This window comes from Crocodylus porosus, unplaced genomic scaffold, assembly GCF_001723895.1.
Source record: "Crocodylus porosus isolate Cpor-Errol unplaced genomic scaffold, CroPor_comp1, whole genome shotgun sequence".
NCBI classification, from domain to species: Eukaryota; Metazoa; Chordata; order Crocodylia; family Crocodylidae; genus Crocodylus; species Crocodylus porosus.
The window spans coordinates 197,887,919-197,902,010 of NW_017728906.1; the positions used below are offsets into that span (position 1 = coordinate 197,887,919).

The 14,092-nt window shown below is 47.0% G+C and overlaps 1 protein-coding gene across 5 annotated transcripts; it reads right to left on the reverse strand.

The window, feature by feature from the left end:
• Positions 1 to 749: 749 nt before the first annotated feature.
• On the reverse strand, positions 750 to 13,177 carry TSKU (tsukushi, small leucine rich proteoglycan). Of its 5 annotated transcripts, XM_019530456.1 has the most exons (3): positions 12,357 to 13,177; positions 11,270 to 11,392; positions 750 to 4,918 (listed from the first exon to the last, which is right to left on the reverse strand). In XM_019530456.1, exon 3 carries the CDS (start codon positions 4,908 to 4,910, stop codon positions 3,852 to 3,854), a length of 1,059 nt encoding a protein of 352 aa, XP_019386001.1. In that variant the 5' UTR covers positions 4,911 to 4,918; positions 11,270 to 11,392; positions 12,357 to 13,177; the 3' UTR covers positions 750 to 3,851. The 5 variants fall into 5 exon arrangements, 4 of the variants coding, with proteins under 4 accessions (XP_019386001.1, XP_019386000.1, XP_019386003.1 ...); XM_019530455.1 differs by lacking the exon at positions 12,357 to 13,177 and having other exon boundaries at positions 11,270 to 11,544; XM_019530458.1 differs by lacking the exons at positions 11,270 to 11,392; positions 12,357 to 13,177 and adding an exon at positions 6,875 to 6,939 and having other exon boundaries at positions 750 to 4,917.
• Between the last annotated feature and the right edge of the window lie 915 nt (positions 13,178 to 14,092).

Below are 14,092 nucleotides of genomic sequence, written 5' to 3' on the forward strand. Positions count from 1 at the left end.
TTTGGCCAAGCAGAGTGGGTGGGTGGGGGGCAGCCCTGAACCAGGTGCAGGGGAGCGGGGTGTAGCCTGCCTTGATCTACCCACATGGGGGGTGTGACCCAGCCCCAACCCAGATACATGGAGGAAAGGAGGCACGGCCCAGCTCTGACCCACCATGCGGGGCTTGGGCCCGTCACCAAATTTCCTGACCCTGCGGGCGGGATATCATGGCTCTGCAGTCTGGGTTTGGTCAGCAGGCCAGGGGTTGAGCACCCTTGTCTCAGGCTGTCATTTTAGTGTTGCTGTGGACATAGGTCATGGGCACAGACAATCCTAGTGACTCCAGGGTCTGGACTGTGCTTGTTACTCCACCGTCCTTCCCCACTATGACCATCTCTCACTAGCAGGCCTGACCCCAAACTTGCCGAAGAGACTCCAACAGACTCTGGAGCAGACCTTGGCGGGGGAAAACGCACTCCGAATACCCCGTGGCTTTTTCTCTTGCATGTCCAAAAGCCAAAGCTTTCCTTCCAGTGCCATCACATCGAAACAAAGCATTTCATCCTCCCTTCCAGCCAGACCGCTAAGTGACGTAGTGGGGCAGACGCTGCCGTGAGCAGATAGGTGCCATCTCATTGACTTTGGCACCACTGGAGACGGCACAAGCAAACACTGGTTTAAAACCCCACCTGGGGTGCAGAGAGGTTCCTCAGACATCATTAGCAACCCAGCATTTGGCCGCATCAGAAGAGAAAACCAGGAGAGGCAGCTTCATTCTTCTCTGGATCACTTTATTATATTGTGAAATAATCGTAAAGCATTACAATGCTGCAGAGATTCTTACAAAGAAAGAAAAAAAAAAAGACACAGAGAAGGTCTTTGCCAGCCCTTGCTGAGACTCACTTAACTAGCAGCTAGCATGAGATTACAAGAGCTCATCTTGCAGTCTTCAATTGGATTGTCACATTGGGCATTACAGATTTACCACAGTGGTACAAGGGCCCGACCTCCTGTCGCCCTTTATTATTCCCCTAACATTCCACCTAAGTACACAATTATAAACTTAAGCAATTAAAAAAAAATTAAATTTTCTGCCAGCAGAAAAATTATCTTAAAAAGGCAAGCTCCATTAGAAAGACAGGACAACTCAGTACAACTCTTTGTCCATCCTTTCCCCTCCTGAAGGCTTGTAGATTGGCATCCTCTGCCTGAGACAATGTTGTTGCCTTTTTAAGAAAATCTACAGGTTTCTCATGACCCTGAAGGCCAGCTGAGCAATGAAAAGGCTCAGCAAACACGGAAAAATCAACCAGAAATGGTTGTCATTCGATACGAGAGGGGACCGAGCCATTTCGAACGAGCAAAACTCTTGCTGGGAAATATTTGGAAAGCCAATGCTGGATCCAGAGCTGAGATAAAACTACAGCTGTGAATCGGCCCCTCTTAGACAACAGCTGGCTTGGATTTGCTCAATTGTCTACCATTCCCACAGAGAATGGGTTGGAGGCAGCTGTAATTTCTGGCAGTAAAATACTCCGGAGGATGAAAGCAGGAAGATGTTGCTCTTCCTGGGATCCATGATGCGGGTTTCCATTGCAAAGCACCTTTGATTTGTCATCCTTCTTCTACTCGGCAGATCAGAATATATTCAGCGGTTACGGATATAACCAGGTGTATCCTGACCTTCTCCATATGACCTTCCCTCCTGCCCCAACTTCCAGGGGATGCTGCATTTGTCCCGATTCCCTGGAGACTCTGCCCCTGCACTTCCTATCAGCCCATATTGTGGGCTGCCATTCTCAGTGCCGGCGTATGAGACGAGCCTGATTTCATCCCTCTTCCACCTGCTCAAGTCTGGGATAACTCTGACGCCACTAAACCTTCGCACCGTCTACACATCGGTCAACTGAACCAATAGGGGTGATGATGCAAACAGCCAGGCGGATGTACCCATTTGGGTTTAAATAGTGGCTTAGAGCAGTTTAGTTTCACCCATCCTAACAGACGTAAACTAAACTAAACTAAAAAAATGGGTTTAAACAAAATGACCAGACACACCAACTTAAGCTGGTTAAAAAGGCAGCTTGGATCAGTACAGAGAAACCACAAAGGAAAAGGTTGCTTAAGGAAAGGGAGTTATATTAACCACAGGGGTAGCTTTCCCTTACCATGGTATAACACTGTGCTCACTAGCAGCTAATGCATGGTAAACCTTGCCCTTTTCTCCTCCAGGTAGTCTGGACACACTTTGGTTACATGGCTGCAATTACTCCTACAAGACCATAGCCTAATACAGCCGAGAGCTGACACTGCTTTGCATGGTTTCTCTTCCTCCCCTCCCCTACCTAGGGACAGTGGACCAAATTCAGGTAGGGGGGAAGGAGACACCTCCACCGATGGGGTTGTCACAGCCAGGCGGACTGCGTCACTCCCTCCCTTTGGGGACTGATACCAAATTCCCCACTGAGCTCAATGGAACAGGAGCTTTCCTCATTTTTTTTTTTTTTTTTGCAAGTGGCCTTGCCCCACGTCCTCCACGTTGTTCTCCCCCTTCCTGTTTCAGCCAGTGCTACCCACTTCCCTAAACTGTTTTTTGTCCCTGCTCTGTGGTTTCTCTCTATCGCCATGCTCATCAGGCAGGGAACCGAGGGAAGAGGGATGTGGTTATGTGCTTTTGCAAGCTCTACAGGCAAGGGCTTAAACAGATTCATTAGCTGCCAAGGTGGGGAAGGAACAATCAGCACAAAGCAGCAAGTGTTGCACTGCCTGGGCTGCTGGAGAGCCGGCACATGTCACCCCAGGCACTGGGGCTGGAGTCTCTCTCCTCCCTTCCCATGCTGCATTTGCTAGGCAGATATTTTCTAGCATGAAACTGCTTTCACAAGGCCCAGCTGTGCTGCACAAGTTCTCCCCAGGCAGGGGAAGGCAGAGGAGGAACAAAAATTTCTTGGCTCAGTCCTTTGGGTTCCTGTCTCTGATTGATAAGGTAGTTAAGATTCCTCGAAAAAGGTTTCAAATCTAGTTTACATGCTCCCTCTGTTTCACAGCTCATGCTCCTTTGCCCCTATGGGAGCTGAGCTCCCAGACCATTTGCTCTTTATTGGAGGCAGACCCACCCTGCTATATACAGAGGACAGTGAGAGGCAGGAGCCTGCAAGAATAGCAAGAGCGGCGTAGACACAGGGCTATATCTGAACAGTTTGTCTCCAGGAAGATCAAGGACACATCTGCATCCCGACAGCTTCTCAGTGGAGGCTCCAATGCAATCAGAAAGACAGAGGGGAAAATATGGTCCCCAGTTACCCAGTGTTCATTGCACTTCTATGCAAACAGCATTTAAAAACATTAGCAGCACCCTTTGCTCACATGTGTCCCAAAAGGTTTCTTCAGACCGAAAGTGCATGACAAATGAGCAAGGCTCTGCTAACGAAGGCAACATCTGGAAGGCACTTCTTGAGGAATAAAAGGAAAGGAGATGAAACATGGATTTGCAAGTAAATGAATGCAGAGTTCACGTGTTTTTGATGTGCACCAGAGAGGGCTGCGAGTACAATTGGTCCGAATGCATTTGTTCCCTCTATTAAAAGTCCAGAATAGCGACATTGCTTGGTCCCCTTTCACAGTAAAATGCTATTCTTGAACTCCTGAGCTGGAGGCATGATGCTAAAATGGCTTGAGGGAATCAAGAAGTTGCAAATGACTGTGGAAGAAAATGGTGGCCAGTAATACAGAGTTTATAAAACACACACGCAATCAAGTATTGGCATATACAAATATATAAATTATTGACAATTTTACAAAAGGCACACTGCAGCCCATTTCTGTCCGGGCAGCCGTATAATCCCCTCCACTCCCACCCGCTCCAACTGTCATCACAAAACATAGGGTGCTGCCGCTACAGACCCATTGCTGTCGTGACAACTGAGGACCTCTTTTTTGGTGTGCCCCATTTGTCGGTGGTACTGCCCTTCTTTAATCGTCTTAAAACACTGCACATTCTTTCCCAAGGTGATGCTTTTGATGGACGGTAAGTATTTTAGCACAGTCTTTGGCAAAGATGGTACACCTGTACTGGAGAGGTTGAGTTCTTGCAGGGAGTTTAAACCAAAGACAACTTCAGCACTCAGCGACTTAAGACTGGGATTGCTGGATAAGTCAAGTACCTGGAGGGCTGGCAATTCTTTGAAGCTGTAGGGAGAGAGTTCTCTGAAGTCAGGAAGACTGCTGAGAGACAAATGGATTAAATCCTTCAGCCCCACCAAGGCACCTTTCTCGATCTTGGCCAACGGGTTCCCATCCAGGTTTAAGTATCGGAGAGGAATCCCTTGAAGATTTGGCACGGTAGTTAGTTTGTTTCCAGAAAGATTTAAGCTCTGGATGTTGGGAATGTTTCTGTTGCGATGTCTCGCCACTCTGCGTATCACGTTGTTGGATAGATCCACGTTCATGGGTTTCCCCTGACCTTTGGAAGCAAAGACCTCCATTGTTATTTCCAAGAGGCTGTTGCTGCTCAAATCTACGTCCCCCAATGGTGAACTGGAGAAGCACTCTTCTGGAAGGACTTCCAAAGAGTTATGACTCAGATCCAAAGACTCCAGATACCTGAGCCTGGAGAAAGTAGTGGAAGAGATCTTGGCAATTTTATTATAGCTAAGGTCAAGGCTAACCAATGTTGTGTAACCCGGGCCACTAAGCATTGATTCGTTGATGGTTTCCAGTTTGTTGGAAGACAGGTCCAGGTAGGAGGTATCTAATGGGATTGGCACGGGAACAATGTGCGACCCTATTCCACTGCAGTCTACCTTGGTCAGGCTGAAGCTGTCAAAGAGCCCAAAACTCTCCACCTCACAGTGGCACCCTGGATAGCAGGTCTTGGTCGTACCAATGCAAGGAAGGAGGAGCAGCAAGTTGAACCAGGCTGATAGAGGCATTTTCAAATCTGTAGGACAAAGAAAAAAATTAAAGTTGTGCATGAACCCAAGGAAACAGTGCGAGACCAACTTCAAATGTTCCCAGGGCTGGTAACCAGTTTGGACTGCATGGTCACAGTAATTTGTAATATGCTTGCAAAAGACCAGGGCACGCTTCTAAATCTCATTATTCCTAACATGCTCTGCCATGGATATACTGCAGACATCCAGAGTGCATTAGTGGTTAGGTATCTATCCTATATATTGGGATAGATGACACAGTCTATCCTTGATGCACTGAATTATTATTATTTAAAAATAATATTGACCAGTATCTCTTAATACACAACTTTTCTTTTAAAAAGTCCCAGTCTCGCCATTCTACAACATAGATAATAACTCTCAGTTTTGACAACAGGGCCCTCTAAACCAGGGATCAGCAACCTTTTTGGCAGCACGCTGAAATGACACAACTTGCTCCAAAGTTGGCGGGCTTTCCAAACTGGTTGCTGCTTTTCCTCGCTGTCACTTCTCCCTATCACCAAAGCTGCCCGCTGCCCATATCTAGGCCTCATGGGCCAGATGAAATCACTGGGTGCGCTGGATCCAGCTTGCGGGCTGTAGGCTGCTGATCCCTGAATTCGGCCAATTAAGTAAACGGAGTAATTAAGCACCTGGTTTGCAGTTTTTCTGTTACTGCTATGTTCAATGGGAAATGAAGAGAGAAGCAGGCACAACCACACAGGGGACACAGCAATACCCCGTTACGACAGTGACCTCCCTTGGTGCTATACTGAAGTTGTTTAAAGGTACCAAACCTACCGAAAGGTACCAAGCCTAAGACACTGTGGACTAGATTCATTATGACTCAGAGGTCACGAGGCCTGAACAGCTGAAGGGGTTCAGGGAAGAAATCCATTCACAGGAAGGGCAAGTCAGGTTGCTACTCCCAAACCTCCCATGGTGCTCAGCTGGGAAAGGAAGACACTTCAACTCCAGCCAGGAGCTCCACGGGGAGGAGAAGGCGGTGAATCCCTCACCCTTTGTTTTGGCCGACCTATGCCCTACACACTGCAAGGGCAGGTTGGCAGAACTGATGAACCCAGCCTGGAGCACCAGCCTCAAGCACATGTTTCTGGATAGTCCCTCCATAGCTTGGTAATCTCGACCTGACTAAAAGACCACCACAGGAGGAGGGCAGACCACCACTTCCATTTGCACAGGTCAGTGGGGAGTCATCAGTGAATTATGCAAAACAAATGACTGGGTCAGAGAGAAGTGGGGCTGGAAGGGACCTCCAGAGGTCATCCAATCCAACTGAAGCAGGATCATCCCTATCCAAACCATCCCATACAACCATAATCTAAACCCTACATATGGCTACTCTCAACCATGAAGCAACATAAGACTGGGGAAAGCCTCTACCTTCTTTCTTCTCCTTCCTCTCTTCCACACATCCTATTTTCAACCTCTGACCTTGCCATCTTCCCAGGTCACGAGAGAACGGAGCCAAGCTGCTGATTCCTGCTTTACGGCCCTTGCTAGATCTTTTCATGGCTGTGTTTTAATGGCTCCAACACAGAACTGTAGGCAACTACAACGCCATTTCCAGATAAAAAGCTTTAACTCACATGCCTCTGAGCAGGCTGGTATCCTACAGGCCTGCACCAGTCACGTTCAAGCAGTGAGAAATGCTCGTTATTCCTACTGCTTCTCCACTTCGCTAACTAGCACCACGAGCTCTCTCGTTATCCCTTCCAACAAGGGGTTTGGGAGCTCTGAGGCAGAGATGCCCCTGGAGAACAAACCCATCCATCTGCACTGCTGCTCTTCTACTCCTTTCCGCCCCATTAATCTGTGGGTGGGGGAGGAGGGACAGGTTAAAATATCAGGTATTAACTGATAGTCAAAATTGTGGTTCGGAGCGTTAGCAGAATTTGCAGCCATTACCAGGTTATTACCTGATGGGTCACAACGTGAACGCTTCTGCTGTGGCCTACAGCGATCGAGACAAACTGAAGACGTGGGGCACCCACTGTCCGACCGCCCCGCAGCACACAAGTGACTCAAGTCATGCAGGAGCTTCCTCACTAGCACCCAACCTTTTTGACGCCACATCCAAAGAGAGACAGCTACAGATGTGCAACAAGAGGCTGAGGAAAGTACCTGACAGCGAAAAAATGGACGCTCCAGTGGCCGAATCTTTACCACCAGCGGGTGACAAACCATGGCAAAGGGGCGATGTCTCAACTGCCTACGTGCTGGAGTTGGATGCTTCAAGGAATTAAAGTGGGGCTGTACCACCCACAACTGCGGCACAGGGCCTCAGACTATGCAACGCTGCAATGCCCGCTGCTTGAAGGCACATGTACAATGAAAGACTGCACAAAGTACAACAAGTGAGCACAAGCATGTGAAACAAACTGGTCAAATGTGGTGTAAAGACAGAGGACGATGACTAATAGCATCTCTCCTCCTCTTCCCACTGTTTCAGTCCTCTTGGTCTCCAACCACATGCTATTATCACCTCTTCCCCTACCCTTTAACAACAGGCAATTAAATACCCTGGAGGTGTCATCGTTGCCACTTTTGTCCTTTGAGCCCCTCTGCAAGTCTCTTCTGCAGCTCAGAAACCTTTTGCCAGCCACTTCCTAGAAGTTTGCACTGACTTCACAGTTTGCACAGTTCCCTTTTCCCCCCCATAGAGCAAATAGTGGCTCCTGGCTAATTCATACCAAGGACCTGGAGATCCCTTGCGAATTACTCACCAATATGCAAAACACAAAAAGACAGGAAAGCACATCATTACAAATGCCCTGATCATATATACTTATGTGTATTATGGTAATTCCCAGCCACGGTTCTTTGGGTAGATGTGATATCTTTTATTAGACCAACTGAGTACCTTCTGGAGTTGGCTGAAGTCTCTTATTTTTTTAATCTGCCATACTTAGTTTGTTGCTCTCAGTCCTTTGGCTTGTGAGCTTCATCGTTTCCCAGCATGGGCCAGATGACATTCAACAGAAGTCAGACCAGATGATCTAACACGCCATCTCTTCATTTTTTCATAGACTCTAAGGCCGAAGGGGAAGTGGTTCACTCAAGGTCACACTGCAGAGCAGTGTCAGAGCCAGCCACTGAACATTCAAGTTCTGGCTCTGCAAAGACCTTTTTTCCAATTACTCAGCTGGTCTAATAAAAGATGTCACATCTATGTGATGAACCTGGCCACCTTATGTCCTTAGACCAACATGGCTACAACCAAAAACCCCGCAACATGGTCATTCCCAGGAGTTTCAGGCAGCAGCCAGGACGCTATTGTGCTCAGCACAATATGAAAACAGTACACAAACCCCGCAGCCTGGTCCTATACAGTTTGCAATTTAAGTGGTCTAAGAAAGTGCAGTCTGTTCCGACAGGCAATCAGGACTCATAGTAGAGATGATATCTTTTATTAGACCCACAAGATTTTTGCAAAAAAAATGTCTTTACTTGCAAACTTTTGGGCATGAACCCCCTTCATCAGGCAGTCTGCTCCAACAGAAATCCAGGACATTTGAGGAATATGAGATCTTGGGGCAGAGAGCTACTAAAGATTTGCTGAGAGATAATGCGGGGGGGGGGGAGGGGAAAGGGGGGCAGACTGCCATTTTCAGCTAGGAACGAGCAGCAAATTGGACTTTCTGTATGACCTCAAGACAAAATGAGCAATTTCCCCCTCTGGTCTCATGTTATGCATTACGGTAGCTCTTGCCAGGTACATTCCAGTTTCAGCCACTCATACATTTAGCAGGAGCTCATACATTTAAGAGAACGGGACTGTTCCCTGGGCCGAGACATGCGTGGATGGAAGTACTACAACTCTGTACTACTGAAAGCCACCTGCTGCAGGAAGGAGGCTCTTGAAGTGTTAAACCCTGCCTACGAGACCTCCAGACATTGCACTCATTTACATACTCAAGACCTCTCTCACAGCTCAGCCCACCAGCTGTTCTGGCTTTATTCTTCAAGCGAGGAAAGCCGGCTAACTGCTACATTTCCTATTCTGTTCTTCCGAAGACTCATTCAACTGCCACCGATGTGGAAAGCGAGCTGGGGCAACCTCCTTGATCCATGCGCCCAATGCAGTTTTTAAGCCATATGGGTGAAATCCTAGATCTGCTGAAATCCCTGACAAAACTAGTCTTCTCTGCAACCTCAGAGGACAGGACTAGGAGCAATAAATAGTCTCAAGATGCATCTGGGGAAATTAAGGTTGGCGATTAGGAGGGACTTTCTGACTCTGAGGGTGGTCAAGCCCTGGGACAGGCGGTCTAGAGAAGTTGTCAGGCATCCAGGTTGTCGCTGTATTGGTCTAGAGGCAAAACAAATCAAAACTCATGAAAGAGGTGATATCTTTTGACTTTTAGAGAAGTTATGTAAGCTGCATCCCTGGAAGTTTTCAAGAGGAGGTGGGACAAACACTTGGCTGGGATAGTTTAGTCATGACAGGAAGATCCTACCTGGACCATATGACCAACTGAGGACCCCTACTTTCCCATGATCCTAAAACTTCAAAATAGGGACAAGAAACAGCCAGTGACTCTGCCCTCTCACGGGAGAAAGTTGGGATCAGCTCTACTGGAATTACACTGGTGCATGAAAAAAAAAAAAAAAAAAAAAAAAAAGGCCCAGTGCTAGTTTTTAGTTAGAAGATCAATGCCTTCAGCAGCTTACATCTGCGAATTCCCTTCCTGCCCTACTTCATTAAGAAAAAAAACCCGGCAGGAGTAAACAGAGAAGACAACCCAATAAGGGTTTCTGTTCCAGTACCAATGACTTGTGACTGCTTCAAGCCTTCTAGGAGGGAGCTGGCACTTACTTGATGCTGATAACATGGAGTGCACAACAGAGACCCTCAAGACTAGCTGAGCTATTTATGCAAGTTATCGTCTCTTCCTAGCTGAGGGAGCAATAACCTATATCGGTGCTGTTGTGGATTTGCACTTATTGGGCCTCTTAATTGCCTTGTAAACAGGATGTAGTTTAACTATTACAAGGCAAGAATTCTCTTAGAGAACCGCATGAAATCTTTAGAGGGATAACAATCTCGTTTGCCAATTGCTTCAATAAAAATTAGAACAAATAAGACGATTGTCTTTCAGGCCAAGGAAAGACATTTATGTGGTCATTTAGCCAAAGAATAAAAGAGAGCCAGGTGCATTGTTCTTACCTTGGGATGGCACGGTCTGCAGCACATTTCTAAGGAGCGGAGGGAATATGCCACAGGCATTTCTAGTTCATTTGTGTGTGGCATATATTAGAAACCACATCAAATTGCCTTTGGCCTCCTGCCTACAAGCTGCTCTGTTGATAAAGGCAGGAAGCCAAAGTGATCCCCTAGTAACAAAGTTATCCTTCCAGAGTGAAGGGCAAGGCTGTCCAACAGGAAATGTTCACGAGGGGCCAAATGCTGCTTGCCCATCTGTATGCCGACAGTATTTTCAGAACGCACCAGGAAACCCATGCAAGTCGAACCCTTTTGCGTGTTAATGGGGAAGACCTCAATAGGTAGGGCTCACTTCCAACAGGCTCCCACAGGGATTGGTTCTTGGCCCTACAAGAGTCAATGTTTTGCAATTCTCTGGGCTGCAATAAAATAGTTGTTGGTATTTTATTTTATTTTTTTTAGGACACAAAGATTACACAAGGGGAAGGATGTTCAGCAATCTCCATTTTGCCTGGTTAAATGGTTGGAGTCCAGGAAACTGTTTTAATACACCCCAGGGAATGCACCTGGGAATCGTGCCCACAGGCCGTGCTTATGGGATGCGACACTGTCTGCAAAAGCAGTGACCTGGAGAGCATCTTTGGAGTCATTGTAGGTGATGGCTCCTGCACAAGTCTTTAGGGCAATACTATGGCAAAAAGAGCCATCAAATGATCTTGAGATGCATAAAGCAAGGAATGCCCAAGGGAGGTGGGTAAGCAATCTTGCCACTGATAAGGCTTTGACTACAGTGCCCTGGCCCAGTCCAATGCCCATGCTTCAAGCAGGATGTGGAAATAGTAGCACAAACTCCAAGGAGGGCAACACAACTGATTTGAGGTGAGCATGATATTGCTCCACACTTAACTCTATTTACTTCTGCTTCCCTCCACTGTAAAGAGAGCACCTTGGACAAATATTGGCTTCAGTACCTATGCACAGTCTAGAGTAAATTCCCAGATTTAGTCCAGGGGAAGCAGCTGGGGTCATCAGCTGTTAGGCTTGAGTTGGGTCTCTTGGTTTTAGAGCCCAAGCATGGATTAGACTGCCTATAGACTCGTTTTTCATCCCATCTTGACCTCCACGAGCGCATGGATGGTTTTTGCATGTTCACCATGCAGCTGCCATTTACCTTAGATGCAGCGTAGTCCAGTGCTGGGGCCAGAACTCGAATGATCCCCAAGTGCAGTGGCTGGCTCTGACACTGCTCTGCTGTGCAACCTTGGGTGAACCACTTCCCCTTTGGCCTTAGAGTCTACGAAAAAATGAAGAGACGGGATGTTAGATAATCTGGTCTGACTTCTGTTGAATTTCATCCGGCCCATGCTAGGAAGTGGTGGAGCTCATGAGCCAAAGGACTGACAGCAACAGACTAAGGACGACAGCTTAAAAAAAATAGAGACTTCACCAAACTTCAGGAACTGGTTGATAGGTTGTCTAAGAAAAAAAAAAGAAGGGGGAAAATGGAGGGAGGGAGAAAGTGCAGAAGTGCTGGCAGTTACTGAAAGAGATGGCATTAAGAGACAAACTATTCCGACCAAGAGGGAAAGATAGGGAACAAACAAGAAGAGACCAACATGGATAAAGCGGGAGCTTTTTATGTGACCTAAAAAGTATAAAGACTGGAAACAAAGACATGACTAAAAGGAATAGTGTGAGCAGGTAGGGATAAATATCAGAAAGGTTAAGGTGTAAAAGGAGTCGAAACTTGCTAGGGACATTAAAAAAAGCAACAAATAAGGGCCTATAAATACACTGGAAAAGGAAGAGAAAGCCTAGGTCTATTGCTTAACGGGGACAGGGAACAGGACAGCATGCAACTTGCAGAAGATGGCTGTATTTGATGTCTCTTCTGCTTCAGTCTTCACAAAAAAAGGTTAATTGTGACCAGATAGTTAATGCAATTAACTTCTACAAGGGGGTAGCAGTGTAGGCGGAAAGAGGGAAAGAACATCCAGATAGGCTGGATGCATTCAAGCTGGCAGGGGCTGCTGAAATTCACCCTGGAGTATTAAAAAAGCTAGCCGAAGCAATCTCTAAATCATCAGCAATTATCTTCAAGAATTTCTGAAGAATGGGGGCAGTCCTGAAGGACTGGAGAATGGTAAACATAGTGCAGGTCTTTCATGTGTTAAAGGAGGACATGGGAAGTTAAGACCATGTCTTTGGTAATTGGAAAGATGCTCGAACAAATGAACAAACAATCCATGTATAATCACCTGGAGAATAACAGCTGATAAGAAACCACCAGGAATAAATCACTTCAAACCAATCTAATTTCCTCCTTTGATAGGGTTTGCAGATAAGAGGGAAGCAGCAGACGTGACATCTTTTGACCTCAGTAAGGTTTTCCATGCCATCCCCACGAACATACTAGGTATCAATGAAATCACTGACGGACTGAGGATTTTCAACAACTTGTGCACCCGTTGCACTGAAGTTATCAAGGGTTTGCTGTTAAGGTGGGAGGATGCTTTTACTGGGGTCTCACAGAGGCCTGTTCTGCACTAGTATTTTCACAATGCACAGAAACTATAGATGATGCCTGGGAGGGAGTGTACCTAGGAAAACAGGACCAAAATTGAAAATGGTTGTGAGAAATAGAATAAGTTGTCAAAACCAGCAAACAAAATCAATAGGACAAATTTCAGGAAAAGATACCAGCAAAGATCTACATTGTTGGATGGGTGGTAACACGGTAACACTGATGGCTCACACGACCCCAAGGCCAACCATGACTGAGCATCACTGCAGTAGGCAAGTCGCTCCTCCAGCAGCCGAGGAAGGCGAAACAATTTAAGGTCCCTGCCAACCTCACCTGGGGACTCTGAGCAAGGAACATCAGTCAAGCAGCTCTAAAAGCCATAGAGTCGCAGAAAATGAGGGTGGGAAGGGACCTTAGGGGGGTCACATCTAGTCCAACCCCCTACTCCAAGCACGACCAGCCCCAACTATATCATCCCAGCCAAGGCTGTGTGAAGCCTCGAAGGATGGAGACTCCTCAACTTATCTAGATAACCTGTTCCAGCGCTTTACAATGCTCCTTACGAGAAAGTTTTTCCTAATATCCAACCTTGCTGCAACTTGAGCCCATTGCTCCTTATCCTGTCATCTGCCACTACTGAGAACAGCCCAGCTCCATCCTCTTTGAAAACCCCCCTCAGAGAGTTGAAGGCTGCTATTAAATCCCCTCTCAGTCTTCTCTTCCAAAGACTAAATAAGCCCAGTTCCCCCACAAGCCATGTCCTCCAGCCCCCAAACCATTTTCATTGACCTCCGCTGGACTTTCTCCAACTTGTCCAATCCTTTCTGTAGTGGGGAGGCCCAAAACTGGACACAGGACTCCAGTTGTGGCCTCGCTAGTGCCGAATGGAGAGGAACAGAGGGGAAGCATCCCTTTGATTGGCTCAGAGTACTGCACCACCCCATGCGGTGGACCATCTAGGGCAGTGGAAAATTTCTGACGCTTTAGAAGGCGAAAACCCCCCAAAATACATCCTACTGTATGTCACAATGGCTTCCTTCTTGACCACTGCAGCTGACTGCTGAGGCCCTGAAGCAAGAGGTTTAATTCCTCTCAATGCTTGTGGGTCTGTAGTAAGACCATATAACCATGATTATAATAAGTGCTATGTCCCGAGGAATTGCAGCCACCCTCAGCATTAAGAAAAAGCCACGTGCAGCTGAGAGGTCCCCATGCCCAGCAAGGGGGGGGGACAAGGGCAACCTTGACCTCCTGCTGTTTCTCCTCCAGGCTCAAAACTACAGAGTCTCTAGGTGCCCTACCTTCTGCTTGATACTTATATGGTGAACAAGGTCCCTCAAGCATATTTACTTAAGCATCCCTCAAGCATTTTACAATGCTACCTCCACATGTCCCATGCAAGGTGGCAGGAAACCGAGGCGTGCAGATCTACAGCTCACAAGGTAGGAAGGGGCCGACATAACCATCCAG

What these genes read in the sequence shown, in the direction of transcription:
- TSKU (XM_019530456.1), bottom strand. Translation starts at nt 4,910, where the DNA reads ATGCCTCTATCAGCCTGGTTCAACTTGCTGCTCCTCCTTCCTTGCATT.